Below are 11,156 nucleotides of genomic sequence, written 5' to 3' on the forward strand. Positions count from 1 at the left end.
TTCTTAAATTTTAAGTTTTTCATCTAATATTTTATTTCAGTTAATGTAAATAATTATTTAATCGTTTTAGCTTGTTAATGGGTTAGTTCACCCGAAAATTAAAATTCTGTCATCATTTACTCACTCAAGTTGTTCCAAACTTGAATGGATTTCTTTTGGATATTTTGAAGAATATGGGTAACCAAACAGTTGATGGAAGTCATTGACTTGACTTCCATTGTATGGAGGAAAAAAAAGTACATGACAGATTTTAAATTTTTGGGTGAACTATCCCTTTAATAATAACACTGGTTGCCTGCTGAGTCAAACACAACAATCCATTGTGATTTTTCATGGCAAATCTCATGTTTAATGTGTACAGGTACACCTCGCTCAGAGGTACAAGAGGAGGTGGAGTGCACGCCTTCACCCCGTCTGGCTCTCATCCTGAAAGTAGCAGGTCTAGGGACTACACGAGAAGTAGAGCTACCTCTCACCAACTACAAGTCCACCATTTTCTATTATGTCCAAAAGCTTCTCCAACTCTCATGCAATGGTGCTATTAAACCTGACAAGCTTAGACGCATCTGGGAACCTACATATACGTGAGTCTTAATGTTTTACAGTTGTTTTTAGTATTCAAACTTTTATAGTCATTTTTTGTAGTGCTTTTCCACCAGACATCTGTTAACAAACATTGTTTTTTTTGTAGGATAATGTACAGAGAATTGAAGGACTCTGACAAAGAAAGAGAGAGTGGAAAGATGGTAATAACACGTTTTTAATGTTTCTCCTCCACACTATCTCTCTCTACCTATCTTCCTTTCATTCACTCTCTTTGGCTCATTAAAATCTTGGCTGTGATTTTTCTGTGGCTGTCCCCAATGTGTAAATGCTCCTTCTCAGTAAGTTGTCTCAGACGTCACTAACCTTAAAGCCAGAAGACTGTGAAATGACCCCAGTGGTATCTATTGTTAAATGCACGGGCCTCTCTAGTGGTTAAACCTACTGTAATGCATGTGTATTGCGTGAGACTTTACAATCAGGAAAGACCAACATTTGGTTCTTCCTGTTGTAGGGTTGCTGGTCTGTAGAGCATGTGGAACAGTACCTTGGCACAGATGAATTACCAAAGAATGACTTGATAACCTACATGCAGAAGAATGCAGACTCAACTTTCCTGCGCCACTGGAAATTAACCGGCTCTAATAAAAGTATTAGGAAAAACAGAAATTGTTCGCAGCTCATAGCTGCATACAAGGTATAGAATGCCATCGGATGTGCATATATATCTGTACATACCATCTTTATTTTCCCTTTTATACTTTAAGTATTTTTTCTCTTTCTTGCTTGACTGTCACTTGTGTAGCCACCTGTTAGACAGTTGTTGCTGTCCTTTTGTAAATTCTGTTGCCTAAATGGGTGTAAATGTGCCATGAAAGTTTTTAGCTGTCATTGTGGACTTTGTTCTCTATTTGCTTTGATTTTTAAATTTTTGTTGTCGTCTTTGGCCATAAACTATATAATTTTGTAAGAATTTAGTAATTGCGTTGTTATAGGTATGTTGTGATGATGATGATAAAAAGGTTGGGAGGAAAAATTATGGGTAGTTTGTGTTAACAGTTCTTACATGGGTTTACAGGACTTCTGTGAGCGTGGCTGCAGATCTTCAGGCCTGAGTTCAGGGACTTTGTCCGCCACACAGAGCTGTGACATCCTGAGTGCTGCACGTGAGCAGGCTCAGGCCAAGGCGGGTTCAGGCCAGAGTGCCTGCAGCGTAGAGGACGTACTGCAGCTCCTCCGCATCCTCTTCACCATCGGAGGAGAACCTTCATCCGGCCGCACACTACAGGAAGGTAAGGAGTGCCTTCTCAGAGCATTGTCTTCAACCAGTTGTTTTTGCTTCCATTTTTATGCATTTATAAGTCACATTTATTTGTGTAGATGTGGAAGAGCTACAGTTCAATGCATCACCTGAGGAATTCACCAGCAAAAAAATTACAACCAAAATCCTGCAGCAGATCGAGGTAATCTGACGTGTTTGATGTAGTTTTATTTATGCATGTTATACATTGTAGATGCAGTATAGATCAAGAGTCAGGTCTGTATGATTTTTTTTTTTTTTATAGAAATCATTACTTGTATTCATCTAGGATGCATTAAATTGATCAAATGCCACAATGAAATCTTTTGTAACATTATAAACATTATAGTCTTTACTGTCTTTTTAGGAGCCACTGGCCCTGGCTAGCGGGGCTCTCCCAGACTGGTGTGAGCAGTTAACCAGCAAGTGTCCTTTCCTCATACCCTTTGAAACTCGGCAGCTTTATTTTACATGCACTGCGTTTGGAGCCTCCAGGTCTGTGCTTGCAGTTTTCAATGAGATCTTTACTTTATTCATACAAATCTGAAATGGCCGTTTGAGAATTTGCATCTCTCTCTAGGGCTATTGTCTGGCTCCAAAACCGAAGAGAAGCCACTATGGAGCGTTCCCGGCCATCCACAACAGTTCGTCGTGATGATCCCGGCGAGTTCCGTGTTGGTCGGCTCAAGCATGAGCGTGTCAAGGTGCCTCGTGGAGAGAGTATGATGGAGTGGGCTGAGAGTGTGATGCAGATACATGCTGACAGAAAGTCTGTACTGGAGGTAAACACCACAACATAATGTTTGGGGAAAAATAGTGGGGTCTAAAAGTCTAAGAGAGCTTGTGAAAGTGCTTCTGTTTTCATTACAAATTATAGTAACACTTTATTTTACAGTGTCCTTGTAACATGTTACATGTATTTACTGTAGTAATATAACTATAAATTATGCATTATTACAAGCAACTAACTCTTCACCAACCCCTATTCCTAACCCTATAGTAAGTACATGTAGTTAAACATTATTACTCAGTACTTCAATGTATAATTACACTGTAACAGACACCTTAAAATAGTTAATTTTGTCATGTCATATTTTGTACAGCATGATACAAGAGCATCTTGTACTTCAGTGGAAGCAATAACATCTGTACAAAGGAGTTCCATGGTCAATGTCACAATTTTTCATCAGTATTTCTTCTGTGATGACGACATGTTTTTACATTTTAATTAAGTTGTAATTAATTTTCTTTAATATATTAAGTCATCTTGTGGCCTCCTTGGCAGTTTGCTGAGACCCTGCCCATAGTTGAGAACCTCTGCTCTAGAGCAGTGAAAATACATCTCTGACTGTTTGATTAAGACTGATAATGATGGTTATCTTGCTCAGGTGGAGTTCCAGGGGGAGGAGGGCACTGGTCTTGGACCCACCCTGGAGTTCTATGCCCTTGTTGCTGCAGAGTTCCAGAGGACTTCCCTTGGTATCTGGCTCTGTGACGACGACTTCCCAGATGATGAGTCACGTCAAGTAAGTGCTTTACCACATGTTTACCTGTTAACCACAAGGCTCTAGCCATAGGTATGAGACTGTTCTCAATTGGCTGATTAATTGACATTTTCATTGTTCATCAGGTGGATCTGGGCGGAGGCTTAAAACCACCTGGCTATTATGTGCAGCGTTCCTGCGGCCTTTTCCCTGCTCCCTTCCCTCAGGACAGCGATGAACTGGAGCGTATCACCAAGCTTTTCCTGTTCCTTGGCATCTTTCTGGCCAAATGCATCCAGGACAACCGTCTCGTTGACCTGCCCATATCCCAGCCTTTCTTCAAACTGCTCTGTATGGGTGACATCAAAAGCAACATGAGTAAGCTACTTTATCAAAACCATATTGAGTCGGACTGCCACTTCTCTGAAATCCAGTCTGAGGCTTCCACTGAGGATGGTCAGGACACATACTCAGTGGGTAGCTTTGATGAAGACTCCAAGTCCGAGTTTATCCTTGACCCACCCAAGCCCAAGCCACCAGCCTGGTATCATGGCATCTTGACATGGGAGGACTTTGAACTGGTGAATCCTCACAGAGCACGGTTCCTAAAAGAGCTGAAGGCACTGTCTGTGAAGCGCAGGCAGATCCTGGGCAATAAGAGTCTGTCAGAGGATGAGAAGAACACACGGCTACAGGATCTCATGCTAAAGAATCCTATGGGCTCTGGCCCTCCACTTAGTGTAGAAGATCTTGGGTGAGATATGAATGTCACTTTGTATATTAATCAAGGAAATCAATATTGTGTGTTAATTTCTTGCTTGTTGCCGGGTATTTTATTTACATGTTTTATTTACATGTATGTTTATGTTGCTTATCTAAATTTCTTTGTTTTATTTGTTATTAGATTAAATTTCCAGTTCTGTCCATCATCCAAAGTACATGGCTTCTCATCGGTAGACTTGAAGCCCAATGGAGAAGATGAGGTACGTCACATGTTTTTCAGACATGCAATGTAATGCCCTGTGTGTGTACTGTTATACAGTCTGCCTCTCTACAGTGAAAATGAAATCCTGCTTTGTGTATTGGTAGTTATGGCAATGCATTATTTGTACATATATTTGTACAGCAGGGCTGCATCACCCTTAGTACCAGTACTTCCTGCTGCCATCTTGATAAAATCACACTTCCTTTTGGGATAGTCGGCAGGATGCTTGAATGAGATGAGGTTAAGTTTTGGGTCAATAAGATAGTATATTAGGCCTTTGGCCAATTATTCAGAATAATATCTACTGATAGTTTTTGATGTTCTTAAGGGAACAAAATCTCTCCCAACTAATGCTGTAAACTATACAGGGAACCCTCTCTCATTTGGTACATTACAATAATATTAGAAGTTAAAATTAACAACAAAGCCCAAACTATTATATTCATCTACTATTTATTTTCAGATATAATAATTACACTCAAATAAGAACTCAAATGTTTGTATACAACTCAGTTGTACATAAGGTAGTTTTCAGAAACGCTTTTCTTCATGACAAATTTATTCAAACAAACATATAATTAACAGTATATAAGCTCTTCTCTAGTGTTTTTATAGCTAACTAAAGAACTGTGAACATTGGATAATTTTCCTGATGTAAATGCAGTTAAGTGACATTCTTCACAAGCTTTTTTTTTACATCTTTCCCTTGTTGAAACACTGAGTGATTACTTGAGACATGATTAATTTCAGTAAGTTGTACTGTATCTTTCAACATACATTCTGATGTGCATTCATGTTTATTTTGTACTATAACTTGAATTAGTGGAAGACATGATAAAATTGACAGATTTTGACAGCTGAGAATCATCAGAAGTACAAACATAAACATACAAGCATGAAGCACAAAGCGGTTTGCGATTATTGGATGGGAGGGGCTACAAATAACTTTTGGTGTAGGGAAAAACCCCGGACCTGGCAACCCTGGCTTGAGCAACGGGTGACTTCTTATGGTCAAATAGCTTTAACATTGCTATTTTTAACTGTTAATGTGTTATTGTTGCGTAAACAGCCCTAAATTCAACTTGGGACATTTTCTTAACACAGTATGAGTTGCAGTCTGACACGCTTTTTCCGCCCCCTTTTGATTGACAAGATACTATCAGCCCTGATAATCTGCAGTTTTTAAGCAATCGGTTTAAAATTGATAGTGAAAATAATTTATTTTATTTGCCAATACAGATTATTGGCCGATAGATCTGTGCATCCCTAATAGTGTTGTCAAAAAATATAAATATTTCAGTATTATTGGAATATCTGAAACTATTCCAATACTCCTTTTCTGCAGTATCGATACACTAATATCAGCTGCACGTTTTTGCTCCCTTCTCTCCGACGGCGAATTGACACACACCCGCCTCTCATTCATGTGTCTCATTTGTTCTAGTTCAATAGTGTTGGTGTTACAAGGCCTGAATTTCAGTGTAGGGGTTGTAAGTATTTCGCATAATTTTACTCATTCCCATAGGTTTCACGTTCAAACCAAAAGCGTGTACACCACTGATCTTTATAAGTGGCGCGTAAATAAAGCCACCTCTCAAACAGCTCGTGAGTACAGCTCGTTTAGCTCTTAAATGCTTAAATGGTCAAATACAAAAAAAATTCTAAATGCCCACCTTGGCGAGTATTCGGGTAAACACAGTTTTGGAATGTAAATAGTTAAAAAGCAGTTGCAAATAATTTTAAGCATTGATCTGTATTTAATTTTTACAATTACTTTTTTTACAAGACTGTTCAGTGTTATTTTATATTTGGTTACTTTACTTAATTTCTGTAGTATTTCTACTGTTAACACCGAACACTACTGTTAGACCCACCTGAAAAACGTTGTCATGTTTATTTAATTTGTCCCTTTATTCTGTTTTATCTGTTGTTATTTGTGCTATTGTTTGCAATTTATTAATTTGTTCTTATTTTATTACTGACGGTTTACTTTAGTTCAAAGTTTCAAATAAAGCCTCCCTGTGCTGTGTAAGATATTGCAACAAAATTACCAAAATTATTCAAAGATTATGAGATATTAAAAATATCTATATGGCAGTTTTTCCCATGGTATATATTTTTTTCAAGGTATTGTATCGAATTTAGAAATTCCAGTATCGTGACAACACTAATCCCTAATGTATTTCATTCAGCAAGGATGCATTAAATTTATCAAAAGTGACAGTAAAGACTTTTGGATTGATACAAAACAAATATTTTTATATAAATGCTGTTTTGTATTGTATTGATTGAATCCTGAAAAAAATCGTGGTTTTATTAGAATGATTTCTGAAAGATCATGTGATGCTGAAGAGTCAAGACTGCGATAATGACTGCTGAAAATTCAGATTTGCCATCACAGGAATAAATTACATTCTAAAATATATTAAGATACATACGTTTTTAAATTGTAATATTTCATAGTTATTGTTTTTATTGTATTTTTGATCAAATTAATGCAGCCTTGGTGAATGTAAGAAACTCATTTCAGAACTTTTGAACAGTAGTTTATATGTATGTAGGCCAAGTGGCAGAATTTGAAATGCACACTGCTTGCTTGGTATCTAATTATGTAATGCAGTGTTTCTGGTGTCATCTTGTATAGAATAAGATATAAATGCTAAATATTCTGCTGTCCTCTCTTCAGATGGTCACCATGGACAATGCTGAGGACTATGTAGAGCTCATGTTTGACTTCTGCATGCACACAGGAATCCAGAAGCAAATGGAGGCCTTTAGAGGTATGACAAGATTGGCAAAACTCTCATGCCTTGCACTTTAAATCCACTCAAGCTACACTCAGTGTGTACCAAGCGTACAAAAAAAGCATGTGTAACTTGGCTGTTCAGATATTAGTATATTATGAATAACACTCATTACTACATTATGCATGTCAGTTATAAATATGGTGCTAAGTGTGTAATGTCTTTTTTTTCTATACAGAGGGCTTTAACAGAGTGTTCCCTATGGAGAAACTCAGCTCATTTAGTCATAAAGAGGTGCAAATGATCTTGTGTGGCAACCAATCTCCATCCTGGACCGCTGAAGACATTGTCAACTACACAGAACCTAAACTTGGCTACACACGGGACAGGTAGACATTTACTATTATTTCTATTGCTCTACATTTTATGATGGCATACACTTCTTGGGTAGGTCTGTGATTTGTTGTTGTTTTTGTTTTTTATATGGGACCGAAATGCATGTAAATCTATCGTTACAAAATTGCAGCATTTTAAATGGAAAAAGAACATGCATGTCTTGGTAATCATTAGGGATGCACTGATATGAAAATGTTGGCCATTACCGATAATTCTTTATATTTGAAAGCCGATAAATCTAAATCCAAATTTTAAATAATTTTTGAGAGCCTGATTACAAAAACAAAAGTCTCACCATTAAAAGTCGTGTCCCAAGCACATCAAACATGTATAGAAGCCTAGTTTGAACCAAAATTATTTTAAACTCCTATGGCCAACTTTCTTTATCCAAATTTTTTCTTTTAATTTTATAAATAATAATGCTAACAAGTCACTGTGCAACATTACTTGTAGAATAGCCTATGTGTGGACAAATAATTAAATTATTTTTAATAAACCATATTGTTGATGAAAAAGATACAAGAAAAATACGTGTTAGTTATTATTAATAATGCATCAATGTTTTTGAAAAAGAAACATCTAAAATTAATATTACTGTTTTAAATAACAGCATTGCTGTTTAAGCTGCGTGCGCTGAAGAGCTGAATGAACACCAGGAAACTGAAGCGCTTTTTTAGTGGGTTTTGTTAGCTCAACCAAACGCATCCTATATGAGATTAATTCGATATTTATATAACATAAATGTAATATTAACTTAAATCTGCACAAAATGATGCAAATGCACAAGTGAACTTGATTTAAGTTAGTTTTTCCCACAGGATTTTGTGAAACTGTTGTAGGTGGACCTCGGAAGAAAATTTTGTGCAATTTAAAGTTTAATTCATAAATTTGGTGCACTGAGTTCAAAATTAAGAGCTCCAACCCATGTTCAGTGTGCAAATTATATTTGGTGTGCAAATTGAACAAAGAAAAAGTTGACTTGTACCTGGACTTTAACCTCTTTTTAGTTGTAATATAGTGTGCGTCTACATTACACTACATACTACTACTACTACTACTACTACTACTACTACTACTACTACTACTACTACTACTAATACTACTACTAAGAATAATAATAATAATGTCAATAATAATGTTATAATAATTTCTATATATGCAAGAGATTAACCCGTGAGCTTTTATTTTGACTGAAACAGTCAAGCTTTTATTTTGGCAGAAAACAAGTTTACAAACTCGTCTCATTTAAAAATCTAGTGAAATTATGTAATCATCAACTATGCAAATGTGGAAATAATGCATAACTGCGTTCCCAAATGCACGCTAAACTGATTCTTCACTGCATTCATTCACTGTGAATCGGTATAGAGAATCGACCTGCAGGGCTGATTGTGTGAGCAAAGTGCTCTCACTTCTCTTTGCGCAGCGCAAACAGACAGTCTTTTGACAAGGACGCAATGGCGCAAAACGCAACATTTAAAGACCTTTTATGTTGTTATGAGAAGTTAAAATATTTTGTTGTGGTCAATGTTGATATTGTGGCGGGCCACCACAAATAAATCAATGTATGGGAAACACTGGTTACGTGCTAGTCAGAATCTATTACTCCTGTTGTGGATGTGCTCCTCCTGTAACAACGCGCTGAAACACAACTATAAATTATGGTTTTGTGCATCTGAAGTGTCGGAAGGAAATAATCCATTATTTATCGGCTTCAATATATTGGCCAAATTTTCTTAACTGGGCAATAACGATAACATTAAAAGCGAACATATATCGGCCGATGCCGATATAGTGCATTCCTAGTAATCATATCCTAAACAAACTACACTACTGTTAAAAAATCTGTCTACGATTTTCAAAAAAATTAATACTTTTATTCAGCAAGGATGCATCAAATTAGTCAAGTGTCAGTAAAGACATTTACAATGTTTCAAATAAATGGTTTCCACAAATATAGCAGCACAACTGTTTTCAACTGTGATTTAAGAAATGTTTCTTGAGCACGAAGGATGATTCAGCTCTTTCATTACAGGAATAAATTACAATTTAAAAATGTATTAAAATACATGTTATTTTAAATTAAAATGATTTCACAATATTACTGTTTTCATTTTATTGCTATGTAATTTAATTTTTCTCCCTAATAAATGCAGCCTTGGTGAGCATAAGAGACTTTTAAAAAACATTTTAAAAACCTTACTGACCCAAACTTTGGAACACTGAAAACATTTTTTCTAAAGTCGTTTACATGTGCCATATTATTCTGCTATTAGAATATTGTAGTAGTAATTTATGAATGTGGGAATCATATGCTTTCATGTTTGGAATAAAGGTTTTGTGAATTGAAATGTATGAAATTATGTACTTGGGCACATTTCGGACAGTATATATCATGTTGATGATTTAATTGTATTGCAGTCCTGGTTTCCTGCGCTTTGTGCGAGTCCTGTGTGGAATGTCATCTGATGAAAGGAAGGCCTTCCTCCAGTTCACTACAGGCTGCTCGACCCTGCCCCCTGGTGGACTGGCCAACCTCCATCCACGTCTCACAATAGTCCGAAAGGTGTATATAAGCTCACTATTTTTCTTTTCTTTTTTTCAATTTGCTAAGATCCATGATGCTAAAACCCAGCCAATTAATTAACTAAGAACCACTAACATTCTCTCTTCACTGTTGTCTTCTCTCCTGTAGGTTGATGCGACAGATGCCAGCTATCCTTCAGTTAACACGTGTGTGCACTACTTGAAGTTGCCGGAATATTCTTCCGAAGAGATCATGAGAGAGCGCCTCCTTGCCGCCACTATGGAGAAGGGCTTCCACCTCAACTGAGCATGCTCTCCCTACATCATTGACCAACTCCCATACTGGTGAAGCCTGTTGTGTTTTGTTGCAGAAAATAAAGCTGTGCTCTGAAATCCCTCCCCCACCCCCCCAAGCACCCGATCATGTACCCAAATACACAGGAAAAACAGTCCCATCGCAGCTCCACTAGCTCCTGAAACTGATTAGGGTCTCCTCCTAAACTGGCTGCTTCACATGGCCTTTCCCAGGTCACTCTACTGCTTTAAGGGCTTGAGCCACTGGCAGCCAGGGTAGTCTCTCCTCACCTACTGTGTTTACTGTCATTACTCCAGATCCAGTGTAAATTTTGGCATAGATCTTTTTTCAGACTTAAACATCACCACCTGCAGCGTCAGACCCTGGACACAAGCACACCTGCTTCTGTAGAGCTAACTATAGTGTGTTTGGGCATTTCCTTAACAGGTTTTAAGTTTTACTAGTGCCTGCATTTGTTGAAATATTAGGATTTTTTTTTCTTTCATTTGTTTTACTTAATGTCTACATACAATCATGCACATGCTTTTTCTTTCTTTTTTGCTTCCATTACTGTGTTGAGTATGTTTTCAACTGTTCATTTCCCTGCTAAAGGATCAAAGTCCCTTAGTGCATTTGTGTAATTTTACAATAAAGCTATAGATACAGAAACACTGGTTCTGTGTGCAAGGCACATTTAAAAAAGAGAAAAAGACAAAGCAAAAAGCAAGCTGTGCTTTCCCTTGTATTTTCTTTGTATATTATAAACATTTATTTAACTCAAGTTGCAGTTTGAAGTAAACAAATATTTTCAAATGTGTATGCTCCAAAAATAATCATTAAAATGTTTGCAAAGTATCAACACTCATCTCTGTGACTAAAATTT

At 36.9% G+C, this 11,156-nt stretch overlaps 1 protein-coding gene across 15 annotated transcripts in view; it reads left to right on the plus strand.

Moving 5' to 3' along the window:
* The window catches only part of hectd1 (HECT domain containing 1), a 34,645-nt gene extending 23,507 nt beyond the window's left edge, over window positions 1-11,138 (plus strand). For 8 of the 15 annotated variants that reach the window (XM_084097207.1, XM_084097215.1, XM_084097217.1 and 5 more), the window contains exons 29-42: window positions 362-584; window positions 692-746; window positions 1,058-1,240; window positions 1,622-1,835; window positions 1,924-2,006; window positions 2,211-2,338; window positions 2,424-2,625; window positions 3,232-3,369; window positions 3,474-4,081; window positions 4,232-4,310; window positions 6,999-7,092; window positions 7,295-7,445; window positions 9,874-10,018; window positions 10,148-11,138. In XM_084097207.1, the coding sequence (XP_083953333.1) occupies window positions 362-584; window positions 692-746; window positions 1,058-1,240; window positions 1,622-1,835; window positions 1,924-2,006; window positions 2,211-2,338; window positions 2,424-2,625; window positions 3,232-3,369; window positions 3,474-4,081; window positions 4,232-4,310; window positions 6,999-7,092; window positions 7,295-7,445; window positions 9,874-10,018; window positions 10,148-10,285 (2,441 nt within the window). In that variant the 3' untranslated portion in view covers window positions 10,286-11,138. The remainder of the gene's footprint in view (window positions 1-361; window positions 585-691; window positions 747-1,057; window positions 1,241-1,621; window positions 1,836-1,923; window positions 2,007-2,210; window positions 2,339-2,423; window positions 2,626-3,231; window positions 3,370-3,473; window positions 4,082-4,231; window positions 4,311-6,998; window positions 7,093-7,294; window positions 7,446-9,873; window positions 10,019-10,147) is intronic. The other 7 variants (XM_084097219.1, XM_084097209.1, XM_084097212.1 and 4 more) reach the window with 1 other exon arrangement.
* The last annotated feature ends 18 nt before the right edge of the window (window positions 11,139-11,156 follow it).

The sequence above is a fragment of the Abramis brama genome, assembly GCF_963993115.1.
Source record: "Abramis brama genome assembly, chromosome: 21".
Taxonomy (NCBI): domain Eukaryota; kingdom Metazoa; phylum Chordata; class Actinopteri; order Cypriniformes; family Leuciscidae; genus Abramis; species Abramis brama.